The sequence below is a fragment of the Malaya genurostris genome, chromosome 2 (genome assembly GCF_030247185.1).
Source record: "Malaya genurostris strain Urasoe2022 chromosome 2, Malgen_1.1, whole genome shotgun sequence".
Lineage (NCBI taxonomy): Eukaryota > Metazoa > Arthropoda > Insecta > Diptera > Culicidae > Malaya > Malaya genurostris.
Genome location: NC_080571.1, coordinates 341,290,913 through 341,317,222, shown reverse-complemented (window position 1 = coordinate 341,317,222; position 26,310 = coordinate 341,290,913). Strand labels below are relative to the sequence as shown.

The following is a 26,310-nucleotide window of genomic DNA, read 5'->3' as shown; positions in this document are numbered from 1 at the left end:
TGTAATTTTCACTGGTGGTAAGATTACTGTCTGAAAAAACTTCGAAAACCTCTAAAAAGTCTGCAAAACTGCATAGTTTGCTAAAAAAGAAAATTCATCAAATTCACATAAAATCTGCAACTTGGTATCTGTGATTCTGACGCTCATTATTTCGCAATTCTGCGACGATTCCGTCGCATTCTATGCTAAGCTGAAATTCGCAATACTAATCGAACCAATAATCGTAGGAAATTATTCGATTACTGCGATTATCTGAAAGAATTCAATCGATTAAATTTCATTCGATTAACTGTGCCTTTACTCGATTATTCGATTAATCGATCGATATTACGACATCTCTAGGCCTGTGACCTGAGCGTTTCTCGCTTTATACTTGGTTTGTACTTACTGATGTTGGTGGGAGAACCTCACCTCGACATCTAGTTCCGTCTGTAGCAATAAAAGAAATGAACAGTTTTTATTCAAAGATTACTTTTTCTCTTTCTTCAGTAAATTCTGATATGTGTCTGACTACCTCAAAATCGTCGTCCTTGCGCGAAAAAGCCAAGCAAAAGTAAAGAGTTTACCGCGTTGTTTTAAAAGTTTTAGAAATCTTAATTTTTGAGTTGTTTGTGGTTATTTCACACTGTTCAAAATATTATCCTAAATTCCTGATCATATTTTTGATGAAATGGCGAAAGAATTATGTTGCTGCCGTTCATACAAGTCGAGATATTCACGATTGAGTTCTGCCCGTTCTTCCATATGGCTAATTTTGAAAAGGCACCCCGTAGTAAAGTAAGTCGTATTCACGACAAAATACAGTTTCTTGCGAATTTTTCTTGGAGAACTATTATATTAGATCAAGTTTAAGATTAGTATTGTACTGTTACATAAATCCGATGAGATACCACCGTAATCATAATTATTTATTTACATGAATGTGAAACAGAAACCCCATTCAGCGACGACCGTAACAGTGATCTGTGGGTGCAGAATGGTGTCGTTTTTGTAAAACCGCTAAATTCTCTTGGAAGTTTGAGGTTCCATTAAATGTGCATGAAAGACGATTTGAAAAAAAAAATTTTTTTTAGATGACACTAAATCTCGACGTTCCATGCAATTCTAAGACGTTTTGCATCAAAATTTTTTTTCAATTTCGGAAATTTCATGTGCTCCCCCCATGGTGATTTTTCAAGATGGAAAATTTTCAAACCTTAACCGTCGGGCATGATGAAATGAGTATAGTATAGAACCGTACTGTCGTACTGGAAAGTTTGTTGTGTTTGTTTAAACTAAAATGCTAGAGCGAATTGAAAAAAAGTATGAAGAAACTGTATTGCTTTTAATACCGCAAAGTTGGACTGCGCGTCTTGAAACTATCGACCTCAGCTGTCACTGTTCAATACTCATAACAGCCAGTGCCACCTTTTGAAAACGGACCGAACTAACTCTGTGCTTCCAATTTTTGAATTTGTAGACCTGACTATTTGCTGGCCGTGAAATCGTTTTACGACTATGACGGTCTCCAGGTTCTGGCTCTGGAAACAGATTTTCAAAAACTCCAATATGAAACTTGCTTCGATTTCTCATTAAATGGTAATTGGAAAGGCATTATCACACCGCTAGGTGGAATAAAACAGGTTTTTCATTAGAAAACGAAGTTTAATACACACACGAATTTCTATTTTCTGTATTATTCCTATATTTCCAAAAGTTAGCGTTCCTGAAAGCATTATAACTGAACTACTGATCAAGCGAACGTCATAACATTTTGACATCTGACGTATCAAGGTTTTCTCTTTTGCACGCCGTGGGTATTTCAATTATCTATCAGAGCGGGGACTTATTGGCCAAAGTGCTATTATTTTAACACTCTTCAATTGCCGTTTCCAAGACGGTGAAAAGTTTCAATGGACAACTATTAAAACAGATTATAATTGAACTACGCCTACTTTGATTTTACTCTGGCTGGAGCCATAGAATTTGTTATAGTTTTCCGTTTACCAAAGTTCACCTCGTTTGAGACGTGATAGGCGATAAAAAGTAGGCGAGTGCTATTCAAATTCGACCAAACCAAACCTCACATTTTACGAATTAAATTTTGGTAAGCTTTTTCCAGCACATTCAACATCGGATTCTTAACAGTAGTATAAGTTAGTAAAGATATTAATATATTCAATGTTAGTTATTATTAAAATGAGCTCTCATTACTTATTAAAATGAATTATAATGTGAACTAAAACTTTACGAATTGCGACAACTAGTCGTATGAACAATGATAAAGTAAATTGTAAATGCATACGTTTGTAAATTCAATACTGTTATATTTGAACACTGTGTTTAGACCGCCCTATCTCTCCTAAAACTCTAGACGATTCATCCTCTTTCCTATAATTTCCTGGGTTGAATTCGTGATCATGATATAAATCAATTAGGTACAGGAATTGCGGTATTATTGAGTAATTTTTTTCTATTAAATTCGATAATTCAAATCGGTTGAAACTATCTTTTTTTGTTATATCAACTAAAAATTATGTTTGTTGAAATTGGTTTGGGTCTCTGCTAAAAAAGACAGAAATATTCGGTAAATCAAACTTTTGCAAATAAAAATTTAGGGTCTTGAGAACAACAAATACAAAACAGTGAAAGTAAGAATTTTTTAGTTGTCCTAAGTGAATAACAAATCAAATTAACACTCCGAATACCAAGAGGGCAAACAAAAAGTTGTAACGTTTACTTTGACTGATGATATATCAGCTATTATTCGACCGATTTCAAGAATTTCATCACCATTAGAAAGATCAATTCATTTAGAATAAAACTTCTTAAAATACAATGAGTAAAAATGTGATTATCCAAAGCTATTATAAAAAATGTTGAACCTAAATGGACCGATTTTGGGAGTTTTCGATCACTATTTTTATATATCCAGGACACAACTACATCTTGCCAACATGGTTTGGATAGTTTTCAACCTTACATGAATGTAATCCTGCTCTTGTAACACCAGTTGTTGTAATATTGGGACTGCGGATAAACTATCCTTTTGCTTTCTTACCTGCTACTAATGAGTTTCTTGAGACATTCGAATTACTGATTTGCAGTATTTTTTTTCCTCGACGCACGATGGAACTGCTCTGACATTCAAATTTCGACAATTGCGCACTTCGATATAATAATCACTTAGAAAATACTACAATTTCAAAATTTCAATAATTTTTGTTTGTGAAAATGGAATTATTCGATGGTATCAAAGTCATTCGATTGGTATACCACAACTTCTAGATGTTTGATAAACATTTCCCGCATTGCACCGGATAACATAAGACTCTAAACTTTTAAAACATCGATTTTTTGTATGTTTTCGAAAATATCTAACTATTTACTGCTACAAGTTTTAGCTAGCGCTCAAGTTCAATCGATTGGTTTACAAATATGCTTATATGTTCACTATAATTTCACTCCATGTGTCGAAAATTTGTAATATTTTAAAATTGCTGTAAAAATATCGAGATTTTCGATAGAATATTGCAGAAAATGTGAAATTATTTTTGTAGACGCACCATCCAAAAACAGCAATCAGTGAGTACCGCCGGAGTAAGGACAACATACATTTGAAAGGAGATACCGTTATACCGACGGGTGACAGGTAAAGATATATGTAAAGTTGTTATGCGAAAGAGGGAGAAGAAAAAAAGTATAGCATAAGTCAGAAAACAGGAAAAGCATAGTCTAAATAGTGCAAGAAAGGTGATAGATAAAGCTACTTAGAAATATTTTTATAGTCGGTTAAAAGGGCGTGTGAATTGAAAGAAGGAAATTTGAAATTTATATAAGGTGAGGAAAAAGATAGAGTATAATATTTATCCATTCTAAATCATTTGAAATACCGTAGGAGAGATTTCGTAAGCATTCGAACTAGTAACCTGAAATAGAAGAGAAAACTATAAATGTAAGTAAGAAAAATGAATTTAAAGGAAAGTGAATTAAAATTGATTTGTATGTTTTAAAAATAAATAGTTTTGAGCTGACTCAACCAAAAGAGCTGCTACGGAAATTTTGTTTGTTTTTTTTTTTTGTGAATTCGGTTTACAGTAGTTCCGAACAATCTCAAAAATTTATAATGATTGGTTCAAACCCTAACCCCGAGAATCCCGAACAGTCTGGCTACAATTGCGCGGCTTGCCATCGTCCCGATAACGATGAAACGAATATGGTATTTTGCGATCACTGTCAAAGATGGTATCATTTCGGTTGTGCAGGTGTTAATGACGACGTACGAAACATTTCCTGGAGTTGTCCGGATTGCGAAGCATGTGAGTCGGATGTTGCTGATTCGTCTGAGCTTCAGAAAGAACTGGAACAGTTAGAGGAAGAGAAGAAAAAGCAAAAACGGCAAATTGAAAGAGAGATGATTTTGCACCGGAAGAGACTGCAAATGCAGCAGGAATTGCTTGATATGCGTCAGCAGCTGGAACGGGAGAAGCGGAATATGGAATTGGAGTTTGAGAAGGCGCAGTTGGAAAAGAAAATTGCGGAAGAAGAAGAGCATCAGAAGAATCTGAACGAAATGCGGGCAAATATGAATGAAAAGTTGAAATTGTTGAAGCTGAAGCGAACTGTTGAAAGTGATGTTGGAGAGTTGCAGAGCAATAAAGAATCTGCCGTCGGGCGTGTAGAGAAGGAAGGTTCAAAGGAGAAAAGTCAAAACAGAACAATAGCGGAGAAAGCGAAAGCAGGAAAAATAGAGCTCGAGAATAAAAAGTCGAGAAAAGGAAAGCCGGAAACTGCTGATCCGATATTAACGAGTTGTTCCGATATTCGAGGAGCGTACCGTAAACATTCTACACCGAAGGTGACGGATAGGGTTATCAACAAACAGGACGGCATCCCATACAATCTACCAGAGAGCTTTCCTTTGAATCGAGATAATGACGTTACACCATTCGGTCATCCGGAAATCCCGAAAAAGAAGGAAAACAATAGCGGCGGGAAAATGAAAATAGTGCCTGAAGTTACGGAGTCTGAAAGTGAAAATAGTTCAACGGATAAAAATGACATTTCGGATGAAGATAGCTATAGCGATACAGAAAGTTACGTAGAAGAAGAAAATAGCTCGGTGGATGAAGAAGATAGATTCGAGAGAGAAGATGGCAGCGAAATGGAAAAAGAGAGTTCTGGTAAAAGTGAAAATGATGAAGTACCAGCAAGAAGAAAAAAGGAGACGCAACTTCGCAAGCATCGTAGCCAATACGACCCGACAAAGGCTCAGCTTTCTGCGCGTCAGTTTCTTTCAAAAAAGTTACCAGTCTTTTCTGGGAAATTAGAAGAATGGCCTATGTTTATAAGCAGCTACGAAACGTCAACGAAAGCGTGCGGATTTTCAGATCTAGAAAATTTGGCACGTCTTCAGGAATGCTTGAAAGGTGAAGCGTTGGAAGCGGTAAGAAGCAGACTACTGTTACCAAAAGCTGTCCCAAAGATTATTGAAACGCTAAGGATGTTATTTGGCCGTCCAGAGAAACTCCTCAACATGTTATTAGTTAAAGTTCGAAGTACAGCGTCCCCGAAAGCAGATCGTCTGTCTAGTTTCATTAGTTTTGGGATAATAGTGCAGCAGTTAGCTGATCATCTCGAAGCCACCGATCTTACAGCTCATTTAGTAAATCCCATGCTTATCCAAGAGCTGACTGATAAGCTTCCGGCGGCCACGCAGCTACAATGGGTGCGTTATCGAAGGAAAAGCAAAGTAGTAACGCTGCGAACACTGTCCAACTTTCTGTCAAATATCGTGAAAGACGCAAGCGAAGTGGCGTCGTATGGAGATGCAGCACGATATATAGAACAAGGGTTCCGAAAAGGAAAAAAGGAAAAGTACGATGGATTCGTACACACTCATAGTGTAGAACAGTCAAGCGTAGTGAAAGCAAGAGGTGAGAGTTCCACGACGAAGGAACGAAAACCCTGTCGGATTTGCGGTAGAGTGGATCACAGAATAAGAAACTGTGAAATGTTTCGCAGATTACAGTTAGCTGACCGCTGGGATGCGGTCCAAAAGTGGCAGTTATGCCAGGTGTGTCTAAATGAACACGGAAATGCTGAGTGCAAGTTGAACATCCGTTGCAATGTTGAGTCTTGTAGAGAGCGCCACAATTCGTTGCTGCATTCAACGGTACCCATCATACGCTCAAATTGTAACGTTCATGCAATTCAACGCAAACCTTCCATTGTATTCCGAATGATGCCTGTTACCTTGTATTGCGGAAGCTGTAGTGTGAACACGATCGCATTTTTTGATGAAGGTTCTTCATACACGTTGATTGAGAGATCGCTGAAGGACGTGCTAGGAGCTCGAGGTGTGATTCAACCGCTTCGGGTGACATGGACCGCCGGAGTCTCGCGACTCGAAAAAGGTTCGCAAAAAATAGATTTGTGTATTTCGGCGAAAGGTTCAAGACAACGTTATCCGTTGAAAGGCGTCCATACAGTAGAAAATCTCAAGCTGCCGCAACATTCGCTTGATGTGCCGCAGTTGATACAGCAATACACTCACCTTCAAGGGATTCCGGTGGCAAAATTCCAGCAATCCACTCCACAAATTCTCATTGGACTAAAAGACATACACTTGTACGCACCAATAGAGTCAAGAATAGGTCAACCGGAGGAACCGATTGCTGTTAGATCGAAACTCGGATGGACTGTCTATGGACCGACGAGCGAAGCACATTTCGATACCGGATTAGTCGGACATCATTCATGTAACACCGTATCAAATCAAGAGCTTCACGATCTACTGAAAAGTCATTACGACATGGAGGAAACGGGAATTTCGGTGGCATTGCTTCCAGAACCGGAAGAAGACAGACGTGCTCTCGAAATACTGAAAGCCACGACAGTGAGAATAGGAGATCGATTTGAGATAGGACTTCTATGGAAAGATGATGATCCAAGTTTTCCTGACAGCTACCCTATGGCTCTGAAACGTCTACAGAGTCTTGAAAAGCGCTTAATTAAAGATCCCGAGCTGTATGAGAAAGTTCGCGGGATGATTGCAGAATATCTGGCGAAGGGATACGCTCATAAAGCTACGCTGTCTGAGTTGGCTGCGTTCGAGAGTCGAAAAGTTTGGTATTTGCCTCTAAACATAGTGCATAACTCAAGAAAAAAGAAGTATCGCCTGGTATGGGATGCTAGAGCCGCAGTCAATGGAGTGTCACTGAATTCGAAGTTATTAAAAGGTCCAGATTTGTTAACTGCACTTCCAGCAGTTGTTTGCAGATTCCGTGAGCGAGTGATAGGTTTCGGAGCAGATATAAAAGAAATGTATCATCAAATGAGAATACGCGAGTCCGACAAGCGCGTGTTGAGATTTCTATTCCGTAACAATCCCAATACTGTTCCAGAGGTCTATGTAATGGACGTGGCAACTTTCGGTTCAACCAGCTCACCCTGTTCAGCGCAATATGTAAAAAACTTGAACGCGAAAGAGTTTGCCAGGCAATTTCCAGAAGCAGCTGAGAAAATCATCAAAAACCACTACGTCGACGATTATTTCGATAGCGCAGACACCGTTGAACAAGCTGTAAGGTTGGCAAAAGAAGTTCGGCTTGTACACGCAAGAGGAGGTTTCGAACTTCGCAACTGGGTATCGAATTCCAAGGAGTTTCTGGAAGCCATGGGAAAAGAACGAACCGACCATGACGTTCGTTTCAGCGAGGACAAAGAAACGGGTCTAGAACGGGTGTTGGGAATCGTCTGGAGTCCAACTAACGACGAATTTTCGTTCTCAATCCAATTAAGGGACGATCTCGTGCCATATATTTCAAGCGAAAAGCTGCCAACGAAAAGAATCGTCATGAGCTGCGTGATGAGTTTCTTCGATCCGTTAGGGCTGTTGTCGATTTTCACGTTCTACGGAAAACTGATAATCCAGGAGCTATGGCGAAGTGGATGTGATTGGGACCAGCAAATAGTTGGAGAGAGTGCTGAGAAGTGGAACCAATGGATAAGCAGACTGCCAGAGGTCGAAGATGTGCGCATACCTCGATACTTTTTCCGACGCACTGATACACTGGACTACAACAGCGTAGAACTCCATGTGTTCGTCGATGCAAGCGAGATCGCGTACGGAGCAGCAGTTTACATTAGAATAGGGGCAGCTGATGGACCGAAGTGTTCTCTGGTGATGGCAAGATCAAAGGTCGCTCCGCTAAAACACCTTTCGATTCCTCGTTTGGAGTTGCAAGCGGCAGTAATGGGAACCAGGCTGGCGAATTCTGTTGCTGAAATACTATCCTTTAAGCTGAAACAGCGATATTTTTGGAGTGATTCGAGGACGGTGCTATCATGGATTCATTCGGACCACCGAAGATATAAACAGTTCGTTGCGTTCCGCATTGGAGAAATCCTTGATCTGTCAAATCCAACAGAGTGGCGATGGGTTCCAAGCAAATTCAACATAGCCGATGCGATGACCAAATGGAACAAAAATCATACAATGCGATCTGATGGTCCCTGGTTCCGTGGCCCATGTTTTTTATATCAGTTGGAAGAAACCTGGCCTGAGCAGGATAGGATTAAACCGAACGTGCAAGAGGAGTTACGAGCATGTTTTCTATTTCACGATGTTGAAACAAAAGAACAAATTGTGGATGTGACACGTTTTTCCCGATGGAAGATTCTAGTTCGAACAGTAGCGTGCATCTATCGGTTCATGTCAAACTGTCGAAGGAAGCGAGATGGCTTAGAGATTGAAGCAATTCCGGTACCTGTTGACTGGCAGCAGCGAGTAAAGCGTAGTATACCTGCGATAATAGTACCTTTAACACGAAAGGAGTTCCAGAAGGCAGAAGCGTATCTCTGGAAATCAGCGCAAGCAGACGGGTTTCCGGACGAAATAAAGGTGCTAAAGAAAAACCGTAAGCTGTCGTACGAAAAAATGCACGAAATAGAACATGACAGCTATCTTTACAGCATGAGTCCCTTTTTGGATGAACAGGATGTATTACGGATGGAAGGTAGGGCTGCCCGAGGTTCATCATTACCATTTGAACTGAGATTCCCGATAATTCTGCCCAAAAGGCATACGATTACCGACAAACTTCTTGAATATTACCATCAGCAGATGGCCCATGGTAATACTGAAACTGCTGTAAATGAAATACGACAACGCTTCCGCATCCAGCATCTTCGAACAGAAATGAAAAAGATAGAGAAAGCTTGCGTACGCTGCAAAGTGAAGAAGTGCAAACCGAGACATCCAAGAATGGCACCACTTCCAGTATCACGTGTAACACCAAACCAACCACCGTTCAGCTATACCGGTGTAGATTTCTGTGGCCCATTTACAGTAACCGTAGGACGTCGTTCGGAGAAAAGATACGTTTCGTTGTTCACCTGCTTGACAACGAGGGCCGTACACCTTGAGGTCGCTCATAGCTTGACGACTCAAGCGTGCTTGATGGCGATACGTCGTTTCGTGTGTCGGAGAGGTAAACCGATCGAGTTCTTTTCCGATAACGGAACAAATTTTCAAGCGGCAAATAAAGAAATCGCTAGGGATATCGGAAACAAAGCTGCAGAAATGTTCAACGACTCCAGAACCCAATGGAACTTCAATCCGCCGAGTGCCCCACACATGGGCGGGGTTTGGGAAAGACTGGTGCGGTCTCTTAAGGCAGCGTTAGCCGTCATCGATGACGGACGAACGATAACCGACGAAGTATTGCTAACTGTACTGGCGGAGGCCGAAGATCTCATTAATTCGCGTCCTCTAACGTACAGGTCACTAGATCCAGGAATTGAAGAAGCCTTGACACCTAACCATTTTGTCCGAGCCGTGGGAACTATACGAACACAATGCGCCGTTCCCCCAACAAATGACGCTGTAGCTCTAAGAGACCGTTACAAACGATCGCAATTGTTAGCAGACAGACTGTGGACTCGGTGGGTTCGTGAATATATGCCGTCAATCAATCAGCGAACCAAATGGCACACGGAGTCACCTCCACTAGCAAATGGTGACTTGGTTTACATAGCAGATGATATCGTACGGAAGAACTGGATCCGTGGAATCGTCGTTGAAGTCTACAAGGGAGCAGATGGGAGAATCAGACAAGCCCTGGTGAAAACAGCGAAAGGTAAACTGAAGCGGCCCGTTACGAAGCTCGCTGTTCTTGAAGTGCAGGATCGTAAATCTGGTTCAATCGAAGAGACTTCACCAGAGTTACGGGGAGGGGCTGTAGACGCACCATCCAAAAACAGCAATCAGTGAGTACCGCCGGAGTAAGGACAACATACATTTGAAAGGAGATACCGTTATACCGACGGGTGACAGGTAAAGATATATGTAAAGTTGTTATGCGAAAGAGGGAGAAGAAAAAAAGTATAGCATAAGTCAGAAAACAGGAAAAGCATAGTCTAAATAGTGCAAGAAAGGTGATAGATAAAGCTACTTAGAAATATTTTTATAGTCGGTTAAAAGGGCGTGTGAATTGAAAGAAGGAAATTTGAAATTTATATAAGGTGAGGAAAAAGATAGAGTATAATATTTATCCATTCTAAATCATTTGAAATACCGTAGGAGAGATTTCGTAAGCATTCGAACTAGTAACCTGAAATAGAAGAGAAAACTATAAATGTAAGTAAGAAAAATGAATTTAAAGGAAAGTGAATTAAAATTGATTTGTATGTTTTAAAAATAAATAGTTTTGAGCTGACTCAACCAAAAGAGCTGCTACGGAAATTTTGTTTGTTTTTTTTTTTTTGTGAATTCGGTTTACAGTAGTTCCGAACAATTTTCTTAAAATTATAACTGGTACACCATTTAATCATTTGTCTTTTAGAAATTGTTAGCAACGGCATTTCTCGATAAGTTCCGTTTGCTTAAGGAGCAAATACATTTTGATATTAAACGTGTGCATTTACTTCAATGCAACAAGACAAATAATGTTGTTTATATCCGGTTTGATAGAGAGTTGGATGCAATTCGATTCGCTAAAAACAATAACAATATGTCCCAATGTGGAGCGATTCTTTCCATCGAAAAGGAAGTGTGGAAGAACCGGTATTCTAAATGGCGTACGTTTGTTAAGCATTCGCTTGAAGAAGGCTATACATTCTTAAATGATTTTCGGCCAGAAAATAAAAGTTCCGTGCAAATCACTGGTTACCTATGACAATCAGATGGCTGCAAGTCCGTATCACCAAAAAGCTGTTCACTATGGTAAGCCATGTGATAAACTGGACAAGAAAACATCCACACCAAAGAACAACAGCGCTTCCTCAACATCAACCCCAAATAATCCTAATACATCGGTGACAGTTTTCAACTGCAACGAAGCATCCTCCTCGACGAAACCAGTATTCGTAACTTCTGCAGAAAATGGTAGGTCAGATGCAGCTAACAACGCACACAACGCCAGAACAAATAGAAGTACACTCCAAAAAAATTTGAATTTTACAGGTGACTTAATCCCTCATAGGATGTAATTCATGAAGAGCTAATTTGTCAAATGACAGACATGTTTTATTTGTAATGACTTAATGCTAGATGAGCTTGAATTTTACTGGTTTCGACTGTAACTTGCGTTCTGCTAGCAGGTGCGACTGTATGAATTTAAATGCACCTTTTACCAGCCAAGCAGATGCATGCTTCTGTGGCTCAGTCGATTAACAGACGTACTTGCGATCCAATGATTCCCGGTTCAAGTCGCGGCGGGTGGTTGCTATCAGTATTTCTTTTTTTTATTTCAATGACACAATTTTAAATATTCCCCACGTGAATTTGCGTGAACTGCGACGCTCCATTTATGTGCATCTAATAAGATGTAAAATCACAGGGATTTTTTTAAGTGTGTAGCAACGATGATTCCACCAACAACAGTGACACCGAACCAATAGATGGGAGCGTGATTAGCGAGCCACTGCTCCCCCTCCATTTGTTGGATTGCAATAAAAATGCCTATCCTCCAAGGGAGAAGATGGCAACTAGATCCTGTCATAAGATTTTTTTTATTGTTAAACGTCCACGTTAAGCTTAAGCGCATACGGATACAAATCCATTGCCGGTATCATGAAATCATGAAAATCATGAAGCATTACTTCTCATGAGACCACGCTTATTACTGATGATTTTGTGAACAAACCACATAAAAATTTTCATGATTTAAACCATTTTGCTCATGATATCATTAATAATAGGAAAGAACTCAAAAAAAGATACGTTTCATGCTTTTCATAATTTCTTAGTCATGGTACCGGCAATGAATTTTTATCCGTGCATCTGAGACAAAAAAAAAAAAAATAAAAATAAAATGATGAAGGTCACTTAGTAATAACCAAAACACGTATCCTTTACATACATTGCTACTAGTTACGTTAAGTTAAAATTAAGATTTGAATTAAAATGAACTCAACTTAACCATTTTTGGAGAATAGATGAGAGCTCCATCACGGAGTATTCTTTTTTAATTGAAGTTTGAAATTCTTAAATATCCTTCAGTATTGATTCGAATGTTACCTAACTAACCTGATCTGATACACTCCAAAACAGGACGGACAGCTGGAATGGCGGTCGGACAGCCCGGACCTAACGTTCTGCTTTCAACGGGTCATCCTTCAGTGGATTCCCAGTTTGTTTCTGTTCATCTTTTCCGTTCATGAAATTTACAAGTACGGTTCCTCCCGGCACCGCTGCATCCCCTGGAATGGGTATAACATCTCGAAGATGCTGGTTACCTTTATTTTGATGTGCATGAATTGGATCGACCTCGGAATGGTCGTAACGTACAAAGAAGAGAACGGTTTGTTCGATGTGCAAATTGCGACGGCGGTCCTCAACGCAATTTCCTATGTAAGTACCTTTGCGATACCTAGCTGGGGCATTGTCAATTGAATCTCACAACTATTTACAGATTGTAATGCTGTTATTGTACTTTTTCCAAAGAAAGTACGGAATCCGAAGCTCCGGAACCATATTCATTTTTTGGTTCATGCGAATGTTTTTCGGCATTTTCCAACTGCGAACGGAAATTTTGAACCAGAACAATTGGGAGTATCAATACATCAGTTACATAATCCAGTATTCCTTGATCTGCCTGATTTTGGTACTGGAGCTATTTCCAGATCAGCAACCGATCTACAGCGATTATCCGGAGGCGAAGTATCCGAATCCGGAGTTGCGATCGAGTTTCTTCGTTCGGCTGTTTTTCTTCTATTTCGACTCGTTCACGTGGAGAGGTTTTCGGAATCCACTGACCATGGACGATATGTACGACATAAATCCGCAGGATACATCGAAGGAACTGGTGCCACCGTTCGACAAGTACTGGAATGAGAGTGTGGAAAAAGGATACAAGAAGCAATTGTCAATCGACAAGAAAGCTGGGTTGCCCATAACCGAGTTCAAACCGTACGGCGAGACCAACGGATCGGTTTTGCCGGCCATGGTCAAAGCGTACGGGGGTCCATTCTGGTTTTCTGGAATATTTCAGCTTGCAATAGCTTTATTGCAATTTGCTTCGCCGTTTCTTATGAGGTAAGTTTGCGTATCTGTTCAATTATTTGTCGTAGTTTTCAGTTTCCATTAAGGTTCAATTCCATTTGCGTCTGTGTGTTTGGCAACTTTGTTGAGTCGATTTTATTTCTCTCCTCCCTTATCCTCTTTTCGAACGCCTCCAGCGGATAAAATGGCGGATGCATTAAAACTGACAGTGTTTCGCAGAATAATTATAAGACTTAATTTTTATCACGACAACATATATGTTCTTATGTGATAATCGTTTCTAAACTAAATTATCTAGTTCCTCAGTACGAAAAAAAACACAACTTAAGCGGTAAACTTAATGAATCATTTCGGAAATTTCACAGAATATTCTCAGTTGAATTTCAAAGACATGGTGAGGTGGATTACTCCTCACCGTTTCAAAAAAAAACTTTGATTTTAAGCGGGCAAGTATTCAAAACCTAGCGTCTTAAACGTATGTACGTTAGCTCATAGCCTACACACTTAAGGGTTGAGGCCAGTAGGTCGCGTAAAACCACGTGGCTCGCTGTGCGTATTACATTTCTCTCCATGCTCTCTCGCAAATGTACAAAATTACTCTCGATGTGGCCAGGTGGCCAAGAAAGTTTTGATATTTTCTGTTACAAGTTTTACTACATCACATAAAATCCAAAAAAGCTGCCGCTTGTTTGGCAGCCTTTTTGAGCCGCCATAGAAATCGACTTACCTTTACAAAAATAACATTCACTTCATTTTTATCGCGACATGCATGTTTTTATGCACTAATTGCATCTAAATTAAATTATCTAAACATTGTCAGGATAGATTTAAGATCCGTGCTTTTGAAGCCGAGATATTCAATGAACAAGTTGAAAGTTGCCATTTTCAGCTATGCAATTCTTCCTTCAGAAAAAAGACTTTCCCGACCGCTAAAGTCAATGAATAATTTTGAAATTTTCACAGAATAATCTAAACTAATTTTCTAAGAGATTGTCAGTTGGGTTTTTTTATATTCGTCTCCGTTTCTGAGAAAATCAGATTTAAAGCGTGAAAATAGCCCTTTAAAACACCCTAAAACACGCTGGCCTCAGCCCTTAATTTCCTTTACTGGACTCAGCAATATTTTTACCGACTTTCACTCAGCTGAAACGTCCCGCAATCAGTCTACACTCAGTAATTTACTTATTGACGAACGTTCAGTGAACCTCAAGTTTGTCAAGTTTGTCCCAACTCGTCCAACTATTTTAAAGGTTTTGCAATGACTGAGTGGAAACATATATTGAAGAAGTCTAATGAATGAAAAACTTACCAGAAAAGATGATTTTTTGGAAAAAGGATACGCTCAGAGTCAGGACTCGAACTTGCGTTCTCATGCATTCCGTGCATACGCGCTACCATTTCGCCACTCTGAACCTTGTGATAGACACAGCTCTAAAACACGGTTAGACATGATAGAACGTACATCGAACATGCTCTACATTCTGGCCGTCTCCGACCGGTACCATACATATGTTTTCACTTAGTCGTTGAAAATCGTTATGGCGGCTTTACGTCAAACGAACTAAAATTAAAAAATCGTTAAAAACAATATCGAATTAATTTTCCTTAACATACTGCTTCTGGTAGGAAAGGGCAAACTATCAATACAACCTTCACAGGGTCTATCGCTGACAATACCCAGCCAGCGACTGGCACCAGTAGAGAAGGTGACAAGCGATTATAAATACGCTCTCCTACTCAGTGCTTGAGCGGAAAATAGGTACAGAGCGAGAAGACTAGTGTTTGATGAACAGAGTAGATGTTTGGATCTATGGTACCGGTAATGATGTAATGATTTAAACAATCTGTTGCTGTATCGATATCAGTCGAATTTCCTAAAACAAAACAATTTCAGGACTCACTTTTCGATATAAGATCTTATCCTAGACTATCAGTTCTAAGGTGGTTGAATATAAAACTAATTGAATTAATCATTACTTTATTTTGATGATGATCTGAATCAAAGTCTGTTTGAGTAATCAGTTCACTTCAAATGTTACATTAATCTGATAGCTGCAGATCAATTGCGGAAGGGTTTCTCATGGAATATAATCTAGTTGAGCTATTGGGAAATGAAACCGGTTAGAAGTCAGTGAAGAGTTTATTATGAAAAATTCGTACTTTCTGATCATTTTTCTGGTTGTTACATGAAAGATGCTAACCATTTAGAACCCGATTAAGAAAAAAAATCGATATCTTGTGCGTTTTTGCAAATCTCATTTGATTAATTCGCTTATCAACGCAATGAAATTCGTTTTAAAATGTTTCATTTAAAAAATTGGGTGACATACCTATCGTATATTGACTAACAGATACATTAGACAGAAATTGTGACTCAGAAGAGCCAGGTGTGGCAGCAGGACGGTTTTGAAAAATTTTAGGTATATGTACATCTAAACTTTTGCCAACTCTGCTAACTTTAGCTTGTTGTGCTTTTGAAGTTCGAGAGTTTATAAACGTTTTTATCCTGTTTTCGCATCTACCCACTGTATAAAATTCGCCTATTGCTATTTTTCATACAATTGTGAGTAGTGCAAAAAAAAACAACGAAATAGATATAATAGACGAGATTTTAATTTTTTTCTCATGACATGACATTGTCAATAATTGCATTTATGATTTCTATCACAATCAGGGCATGAAAATTCTCTTGAAAGTTTTAGATGAGATGATTTGGGCGTCTTATAAATACCGGGAATTTCCATGTCGCAAACCGGAAAAAACCGGGAAAAACCAGGAAAAACCGGGAAATTAAAATCGGAAATTCGCTTGCCACCCTGCGATTAGTTCCGTAATTTGTATAGTTCGGTACAGTGTGAAATAAATTTTGAATAATTAAATGTTTGAAATTTCGGAATACAAAAACCAAAACAATTGAAATTCAAATGCATTTCATTATTTATTTAGCAATATGTATTAGTTTTTTATTAATTTCAAACTTCTTCGGAAAGATTCCCCAGTTGTAGTAAGCGTTCCGAATGCAAACAGTGTTTGGTTTTTATTACGGACTAATAAAGCAGTTAATTTGCAGGGTGGCCTTTACAGTAAAATACTTCAAAACACTGGCATATTACAAACAAACCTCCGTTTACGTAAACTTTTATTACGTAACTCTTTTCACGAACAAAATCCCAAATAACGTAAACTTTTTTACGAACTTACTTCGTAAAAAGAGGTTTTTGCATACAATGAAAATCATTTCCCGCTCATTTATATTCCATGGAAATTACTACAATATGGATATTCTCGGAATGGGTTTGTTGAGTAGATGTCTGAAAACAATGTTTGAGGTGATTCTGAATTCCAAGATGGCGACTTCCGGTTTATTGATATTCCTTGAAAACCCTTATAATATAATACTTATCAAACCCGTTCCAAAAATACCCATATTATAAGGGCTTTCAAAGAACATAAAAAAAAACTGGAGTCGCCATTTTGGAATTTTGAATCACTTTAAATATCGTTTTCTTACATGTACTTATCAAACCCGTTCCGAAAATACCCATATTCTGATGGTTTGTCACGAATATCGATGAACCGGAAGTCGCCATCTTAGAAATTGATGCGACCTAGAACATCATTTTCCTGCAAATACTAATAATTTTTGTTCCATAGTTATCCATTAAATTATACGTATCCAATAATTACATACATAGGCAAAACTTTTTTTACGTTGAAAATTCCAAATAACGTAAACTTTTTTTTACGTCATAACTCGATTTACGAAGTCCCGATTATTACGTAAATGGAGGTTTGTGTGTACTTACTGAATAGTTCGAATAATGAAGCATACAGATATTCAATTTCAGAATTCAGATCCAGACTATGAATTCCGGTCCAGAATCGAAGTCCCGATCTTAGGTTCAGAATTCAGATTATGCACTCAGATCACAAATTCATGTTCAAAGGTTAGGTCAAGTTACTCAATTCAGGTTAAGATTCTGAGTTAAAATTGTAGTACGTAATCCTGATCTGGAATTCAGATCTTGGCTTTGAATCCATGTACAAAATCCAGGTTCAGATCCAAGTAAAGAATTTTGTATCTGGTTCAGAATACAGAATCAGGATCCAAGGTCAGAATGCAGGACCAGAACTCAGATCCTGAAACCAGGTCCGCTATCATGCTTTAAAATTTTGGCCCAGAATCGAGGTCCAGAGTTATGTTTCTGAATCGGGATCAAGTTCCTGGTTTACGATTCTGGTGCATTGTTTGAGTAAAAATGTTGTTTGGAATTCTGAATCCAGCTCCAGATTTCGATCCGAAACCATCATCGCGAGTTCACGTCAAGAAATCAGGCTCAGGTCTAAAATCCAAATCCATGCTCAGTATCGAAGTGTAGATTTCTGCCTCAGGTTCGTAATCTCTGTCAGAATTCTGGTTCAGAAACCATGTCCAGATTCAGACTTCAGATCTAGAAACCTTGTCGGATATTCAACTCCAGGGTTTTGGTTCAGAATTCTGGCCTAGGTTTCGAATCTCTGTCAATAATTTAGGTTCAAGTTTAGAATTGAGGAATCCTAGAGAACTCAGGTCCAGAATTCAACTCAGGCTCACAGTTCAAGTGCAAAATAAGTTCAAAGTTTAGTTTCGGAAACTCTGTCAGAAGTTCAGAAAACAGAATTTTGGTGCAGAATCCAGGTCCAGAATCTAGGTTAAGGTCTTTGTCAGGAGTTCAGACTCACAATCTAGCTCCAGGTCTACAATCCAGTTCCATGTTCCGAATATAAGTACTGAATTCTGCTTCAAGTTCAGAATCCATATTCGGATAAAGAATCTCTTTCAAGAATCCAGGTTCAGATTCAGTATTCTGATCCAGAAACCTTGTTCGATAGTTCAATATTCAAATCCAGTGTCCAGGACCAGAATCCTAATCTGACTGATAAAATGAAATAATGAAATTCAAAAACTGGCGTCATAAGCTTTCAGAAACAGTTATAAATCCAATCCGGGGAAATCGCTCTGCCAAATGAACTACGGTGGGTGTTATGATACACAACGCAGAAGACTTCTCGGTAGAAAAGAACTTGGTATTTGATCGGACTGTCGCACGGTTGGTTGAGTTCACATTTTAATGGCTTCCCGTGTGATCCAATTTCGCACTCAAAACAAAAATTGTTTTCGAAATTGGTGCTACTCCCTTAATCAAAATTAACGTGTCACGTTCGAAAGAAGCGTTATTTAATCTTGTGTAACTTCTTGGAAGACACGTTAGCACGTCTTAAAAGTCAGTGAAAGTATGGACATACTTTTTACCGTCGTTTTCAGTCTCGGACCACTGTGCGGCGGTAGAAAGATTGCGTTGATGTTGTTTCTTTTACCTACACTCAGAAAAATCCTCACTTCAATGCTACGTGAAAACGTAAGTGATTTTTATCCATAGAACTTTTCTTGTAATACTCATGTGAAGTATAGATAGCACAGAATGAACTCATGAACTCTTAGTCCACATTTGTATCACGTAATATCTACGTAACTTTTTTCATAGATTCTATAGAATACTTTTGTGAAATTTATACAAAGCTCATTTAAATAGTGCTGTAAAATTTATTTCATCTGAACTTACTTTTTACCAGAATTTTACTTAATAGTCATATTATTTTCATGTTATTGTTACTTTAAAGTTCCATATTGAATCATAATAATGTAATGGTATTAAAAACTAATAGATTACATAGTCTTTTGGACATAACATTGCGATAAATTTTGCTCCCACGCAGATATTCTGAAACTTTTACTTTTAAATTCGTTTCTGTTGAATCACTGGTGAAAAATATCAAAAATACAGAATGCAGTGTTCTAAATTCTTTCTCCGAAGCAGCTAAACTGAAGCAAACATTGTTCCCTTTAAGGAATACATTCAGCTGGAACTAGTAGTTCAAGATGTGATTGATGTGCTGGAACACAATCTAGAGGTTTTGCCTTTTGAACTCCGCTGTAGAAAAAAACAAGATTGAATTGTGTTTCAGTTTCGTATTTTTGGAGCAGTTTTTGTGTTCTAGACCCTAAAATCACTATGGTAAATGCCTTAGAAGGGTCAAAAGGGATTTGGCCTATGTTGTTTGCTCTAGGTTTTTCAACTGACGCCATATTGCGAGCCCAAAATGAACATGACAAAATGAATTCAAGTAAGTGCGTGACACATAAAATATATGTGACAACAGCAATAATTCTGACATATGGTTCATTTCATGTTCAATCATGATCCGCTGGTTGTTAAGAAGATCACGTAATCTCCGATGACAAAGCCATTTTTGGAATCTACGTGTTTTTCACATAAGGTTAACGTGTGGATTTTGTTGAGTGTACCTTTGCTTAATGAAACAACCTTCAGGATAGTTTTTGGTTCCTCAAACGACCATAGAATTATCGTTCAATCTTATCGATTATAACCGAATTACAAGAACACTTCTTACGCTTTTACAGCAAGGCATTCACTAGACATTCGGAAATGTAGTTTTTTTTTCATTTAGAAGATATTTTATTCAGGCTGAATCTGTGTTTAATTTCTTTTTGTAAATCCTTAACTATGTTTTTCATAGTAGGATCACGAGAACGTTAATATTGTCGTCGACGAACATTCATTCTTCAAGCGAATTTAATTTAGTTTGAGCTTTGGGAACTGAAAGATTTCTAGCTTCGGTAATGTGATGATTCAAATTATCTATTGCTGTGTTGATGACGGCAGAATTTTCTAAAACAGTTTCATGATCCACATGATTTTCAATGTGAGATCTGTATTCCAACCAATTAGCTCTATGATAGTTGAATATAGAACTAATTTGATTAATTAAAGCTTCGTTAGAAAGTCTGAATGTTACAGGAAGATGATCTGAGTCAAAGTCTGCATGTGTAATCGGTTCACTACGAATGTGACTTTGATCTGTTAGAACCAGATAAATTGTAGAGGGGTTTCTCACGGAAGAGAAACAGGTCGGATTACTGGGATAAAGAGTTGTAAAGTAACCAGCAGAAAGTTGCTTATGAAGAATTTTACCATTACTGTTATTTTGCCTACAATTCCACTGGGCATACTTTGTATTTAAATTTCCTATTACAAAAAACTTCGGTCGATGGCTTGTGAGTTGTCTCAAATCGCCTTTAAAGGATTCAGAATAAAATTCTGAAAATGATTTTGAAGCAACCTCCCTGGTAGTTGAAATTAGTTACACAGACTCACAAATATATAACCATTAGATGTAATGTCACATAATATTATAAGGAAATTCCGACAAAAATCGATGCAATCTTCAATTGAATCGATTCGCTCTCTGTATTAGTTATTAAGTTAGTATATAAGTTCCTTTTCCCCATTACACAATACAAGTAGGTTTAGAATTTTCTCTACACAAAAAACTCAGAATTATATATAATAGGGCTGAAAAGTCAACACTTGTGGCTGAACACCCAATTGAAATCTTAATAATTTAATTTTAACTCATATTCCAATAAATAGTTATTAAAAAATCGCCTTTTAAGAAATTTATTTGTTCACCGGTGCATTAGAATGGCAAATATGCTCCAGCGATGAAATAAATTCCACGAATGGTTTCAACTTCGATTCCCAAGCTTTCAATAACTTTAGTATTGAAAGAAGGTAAAATTCGATGTTTAATTCGCCGTTGGACAAAAATGGCAACTCGACCACCCATTCCAGTAAACCTGTCAAATCGATGAACCACATAATGTGGATTACTTTTCAATTTGACATTTGGTTTAAGAAAAGTTTCTGTCACAATGGCAATATGAATTTTGTGAACTTTGAGAAAATTATAAAATTCATCTTCACTCGATTTTAAAGATCGAGCATTCCAATTTAAAATATTCAAATAATTATTTAACATCACTGTTAAATTTTAAAATCATTATAATATTATTTGCAAATTGCCATCCGATTTGAAATGCTTCAAAAAGTGATGAATTCGAATTCATTCGGATGATCATTTGAAAAATTTGATCTTGTAGGTAGATCATTTTGTTTTCAGTTATATCGCCTAAATCAACTTTATTTAAAGAAGCGAATAGCATTGAAGGAATATTGGTAGGTAGACTGCCATTAGAAGAAGATGATTTGGCCGATCTACCTATTAATAAATTGTTTTCGTTAGAAGATGAACTGCAAGGCGTTCCTGTGTTTGGATTATTTACATTAGAAGAATTAAGTGGTAGATTTCTACCTGTTAACAAAGCGTAACTGTCATTAGAAGAAGATGATGACGAGGTCGATCTACCTGTCAATAAATTGTTTTCGTTAGAAGATGAACTGGAAGGCGTACCTGTTTTTTGTTTTAAATTCGAAGAAATAAGTGCCTTAGAAGAAATAGGCGTGGCATTTGTAACGGTTTTTTGATTTTCAGGTATGTTCTGTAAATTTAAGGTCGTTGATTTGACTTGTTGTCTATGCGAACGAGCGTTTAAATTTTTTTCCCTGACAGGACATTTCAAATAATTGGATTTATGATTACCATCGCAATTTGAATATGAAAATTTAATGTTTCCAATGAATTTTAATGTGGGAAACGAAACGTACTTTTTCCAAAGTTTTCAAATTGTTCAAAGGTAAAATTCGATGTTTAATTTGCCGTTGGGTAAAAATGGTAATATTCTCAATATTTCCTGAACTTTTCTACACAATTCATTTTACTTAACATTGTTCTTTTTGTTCTTCTAGGGAGCTGATAGCTTGGGTCGTTTCCGATGGGATCGTATGGAAGGGTATCATACTGACATTCGGTCTGTTCGCGACATCGATGCTGATCGCACTGCTGAACGCCCAGTACTACCACAAAACGTTTCTCACCGGATTCCGGATACGAACCGGTTTGATCAGTGCAATTTACCGCAAAGCCCTGCGCATCTCGAGTTCGGCCAAGAAAGATACCACCGTGGGAGAGATTGTGAATCTGATGGCAGTTGACGCCCAACGGTTCTACGAGCTTGTACCGTTTCTGCACGTGTTGTGGTCCGGTCCACTGATTATTGCCCTTTGCCTGTACTTTCTGTATGAAATCTTGGGTGTGGCAGTTTTTGCCGGTCTAGGAGTGATGATTGTCATGACTCCGATCTCCGGAGTGATGGCAGTTCAAATGCGGGATCTGCAAGTCGAACAGATGAAGATCAAGGATGATCGTGTGAAGAAGATGAACGAAATTTTAAGCGGAATCAAGGTATTGAAATTGTACGCATGGGAGAAAAGTTTCGAGGATTCGATCCTGGAAGTGCGTAGTAAAGAAATTGGTATTCTCAAAAAGATGGCGTACTACGGAGCGGGAGTTTACTTCACCTTCACCATCGCTCCCTTTCTGGTCACTTTGGTATCGTTTGCCGTTTACGTGCTTATGGATGAACAGAATCATTTGGATCCTCAGATCGCGTTCGTTTCTTTGGCGTTGTTCAATATTTTAAGATTCCCGCTCGGATGGCTGCCGATGTTGGTGACTTTTTCAATGCAGGCTTGGGTTTCCATCAAGCGGATCAACAAATTTATGAACAGTGTCGAATTAGATCCCAGTAATGTCACCCACGATAAAAGTGATCAAGCCTTATCCATTAAGGATGGAACGTTTTCCTGGGGTGATGAAACTCCCACGTTGAAAAACATTCACATGTCGTTACGAAGAGGTCAGTTGTCGGCCATAGTCGGAGGTGTTGGCACTGGGAAAAGTTCCCTGATTTCCGCTTTGCTTGGAGAGATGGAGAAACTGAGCGGATCGGTGAATACGGACGGATCGATCGCGTATGTTCCGCAGCAGGCTTGGATCCAGAATGCGTCGTTGCGTGAGAATATCATTTTCGGAAAACCGTTCGATCTACGAAAGTACGATAAAGTGATCGAATGTTGTGCCCTCAAACCTGATCTGGAGATGCTGCCGGCTGGAGATGCCACGGAGATTGGCGAAAAAGGGATCAATCTTTCCGGTGGACAGAAACAACGAGTTGCCTTAGCCCGAGCCGTCTACACCGATGCAGACATTTACTTGTTTGATGATCCGCTGAGTGCCGTTGATGCCCACGTTGGCAAACATATATTCGAGCAAGTGATCGGTCCGGAAGGAATGCTGATGGGAAGGACGAGACTTTTGGTAACGCATGGAATCTCGTTCCTACCGTTCGTGGAAGAGATCTTCGTTGTGAAGGATGGCGAAATATCGGAGAGTGGTTCCTATCAGCAGTTGCTAGATCAGAAAGGAGCATTCGCCGAGTTTTTGACGACGCACATTCAAGATTTAGACGAAGAAGACGAAGGTAATGTGGATTTGATGTGTTTGAAACGTTTTAAGAATAATTCTCCCATTCCAGAATTGCAGTTACTCCAGGAAGTGTTGAAGGACGAATCATCCAAGAAAATAGTGGAACGAGCAATATCCACGCAATCCAACCAGTCGGACGAACGGAAAATGAAGAAACGAATCAGTCGTCAAGACTCTAAAATGAGCATCGGTAAGGACAATGCAGCGGCAACCACCGGTAACGTCGACAAAGCCAAACTGATAGAACAGGAGGAATCCGCAACCGGATCCGTAACGCTTGCGATCTACATGAAGTACATTAAGGCTATCGGTTTGTCGTTCGGGTTTTGGTCGGTAGTTTTCAGTATCATCACTCAGGGAGCGGGAATCTACTCCAGTATTTGGTTGACCGATTGGTCAGAAGATCCGGAGGCGATAACCGACACTACGGTACGGGATACGTACCTCGGAGTTTACGGAGCCTTGGGAGGCGTTCAGTCGATTGCGTTATTCATCAGTTCGGTTGCCTTGGGGTTGGGAAGCTTGACGGCTGCAAAGCAACTGCACGATCGTCTTCTGGAGAGTTCGATGCGGATGCCTATGTCATTCTTCGATACGACTCCCCTCGGTAGAATTATCAATCGGTTTTCGAAGGACGTGGATGTCATGGATAACGTCCTTCCGGCTACGATTCGGGCGTGGTTGTACTTCTTTTTGTCCGTGATCGGAGTGTTTGTCGTGATCGGTATTTCAACGCCGGTCTTCCTGGCGGTCGTACCTCCGTTAGCTGTGATTTACTATTTCGTCCAGAAGATCTACATTGAGACGTCACGGCAGTTGAAACGCTTGGAATCGGTCACCAGAAGTCCTATCTACTCCCATTTCGGAGAGAGTATCAACGGGCAGTCTACCGTTCGGGCCTATAATGAGCAGAACCGGTTCACGCTGGAATCGGAGAAAAGGGTCGACTATAATCAGAAGGTAACCTACTCGACGATCTTGGCGAGTTGTTGGCTTTCGGTACGGCTGGAAATCATTGGCAGTTTGGTTGTGCTGTTCGCTGCTTTGTTTGCGGTATTGGCCAAAGAACGGATTGGACCGGCTACGGTTGGTCTTTCGATTTCCTATGCTTTGCAGATTTCCGCAACCTTGAGTTTTATGGTCCGAATGACAGCCGAAGTTGAAACGAACATCGTGGCAGTTGAACGTTTGCAAGAATACACGGAACTTCCACGGGAGGCTGAATGGCAGAAGGGATCAGTGGCCAAGAGTTGGCCTACCGAGGGCACGGTGGAGTTTAAGGACTTGAAAATTCGTTACCGGGAAGGGTTGGAATTGGTTATTAGGGGAATATCGTTGCATGTTAACGGTAGTGAAAAGATTGGAATCGTTGGAAGAACTGGCGCTGGCAAGTCCAGTTTAACGCTAGGATTGTTCAGGTAGGTTTATGTTTGCCATGTCACTAAAGGTCAACCATTAATATTGTACGGTTCCAGAATTGTGGAAGCCGCCGGCGGTCAGATCATCATCGATGGGGTCGATATAGCGAAAATAGGCCTCCATCAAGTGCGTGGTCGTTTGACGATTATTCCCCAGGATCCGGTTCTGTTTTCGGGAAACCTGCGAATGAACATCGATCCTTTCGGAAGCTACAGTGACGATCAGGTGTGGAAAGCTTTGGAGTTATCACATCTGAAAAGCTTCGTCAAGGGACTGTCGGCTGGGTTGGAGCACGAAATCGCTGAGAACGGTGAAAATCTTTCCGTCGGTCAACGACAACTGGTTTGTTTAGCTCGTGCGGTTTTGCGAAAAACGAAGGTGCTTATCCTGGATGAAGCTACGGCTGCCGTTGATTTGGAGACCGATGACCTTATTCAGGTACTCACCATACGGACCATTCTGGACTTTGATAATATTTATACCTCTTACAGAAAACCATCCGCACGGAATTCGCCGATTGTACAATCCTTACGATTGCTCACCGTTTGAACACAATCCTCGATTCGGACCGGGTCTTGGTGTTGGACAAGGGACTGGTTGCCGAATGTGATGCGCCACAGGTTCTGTTGGCAGATAAGAACTCCATTTTCTATGGAATGGCGAAGAACGCTGGTATCGTCAGTTAGGTTAGTGACCCAAGTACAGGGTGATTTTTTAAGAGCTTGAGAACTTTTTTAAACAATAAAACGCATAAAATTTGCAAAATCTCATCGGTTCTTTATTTTAAACGTTAGATTGGTACATGACATTTACTTTTTGAAGATAATTTCATTTAAATGTTGACCGCGGCTGCGTCTTAGGTGGTCCATTCGGAAAGTCCAATTTTGGGCAACTTTTTCGAGCATTTCGGCCGGAATAGCCCGAATTTCTTCGGAAATGTTGTCTTCCAAAGCTGGAATAGTTACTGGCTTATTTCTGTAGACTTTAGACTTGACGTAGCCCCACAAAAAATAGTCTAAAGGCGTCAAATCGCATGATCTTGGTGGCCAACTTACCGGTCCATTTCTTGAGATGAATTGTTCTCCGAAGTTTTCCCTCAAAATGGCCATAGAATCGCG

The 26,310-nt window shown here is 39.4% G+C and overlaps 2 protein-coding genes and 1 long non-coding RNA gene across 4 annotated transcripts in view; 2 read left to right on the top strand and 1 right to left on the bottom strand.

Annotated features, from left to right (window-relative positions):
* LOC131431831 (multidrug resistance-associated protein 1-like) overlaps positions 1–25,937 on the top strand; it is a 42,840-nt gene extending 16,903 nt beyond the window's left edge. For both annotated transcript variants that reach the window (XM_058597733.1, XM_058597732.1), the window contains exons 2-7: positions 12,536–12,835; positions 12,897–13,519; positions 22,195–23,768; positions 23,823–25,191; positions 25,249–25,630; positions 25,684–25,937. In XM_058597733.1, coding sequence (XP_058453716.1) covers positions 12,536–12,835; positions 12,897–13,519; positions 22,195–23,768; positions 23,823–25,191; positions 25,249–25,630; positions 25,684–25,878 — 4,443 coding nt within the window. In that variant the 3' untranslated portion in view covers positions 25,879–25,937. The remainder of the gene's footprint in view (positions 1–12,535; positions 12,836–12,896; positions 13,520–22,194; positions 23,769–23,822; positions 25,192–25,248; positions 25,631–25,683) is intronic.
* Positions 3,831–10,574, bottom strand: LOC131431832 (uncharacterized). Its single transcript, XR_009229735.1, has 3 exons — positions 10,560–10,574; positions 4,127–5,006; positions 3,831–3,908 (listed from the first exon to the last, which is right to left on the bottom strand). It is a non-coding gene; the product is annotated as an uncharacterized LOC131431832 (long non-coding RNA).
* Positions 5,632–10,674, top strand: LOC131431830 (uncharacterized). Its single transcript, XM_058597731.1, has 2 exons — positions 5,632–10,506; positions 10,565–10,674. The coding sequence occupies exon 1, from the start codon at positions 5,654–5,656 to the stop codon at positions 10,253–10,255; it is 4,602 nt and encodes a 1,533-aa protein (XP_058453714.1). The 5' UTR covers positions 5,632–5,653; the 3' UTR covers positions 10,256–10,506; positions 10,565–10,674.
* Positions 25,938–26,310: the final 373 nt, after the last annotated feature.

Bases quoted from the DNA above. Each gene is read 5' to 3' on its own strand.
- LOC131431830 (XM_058597731.1), top strand. From the start codon at position 5,654: ATGCTTATCCAAGAGCTGACTGATAAGCTTCCGGCGGCCACGCAGCTA.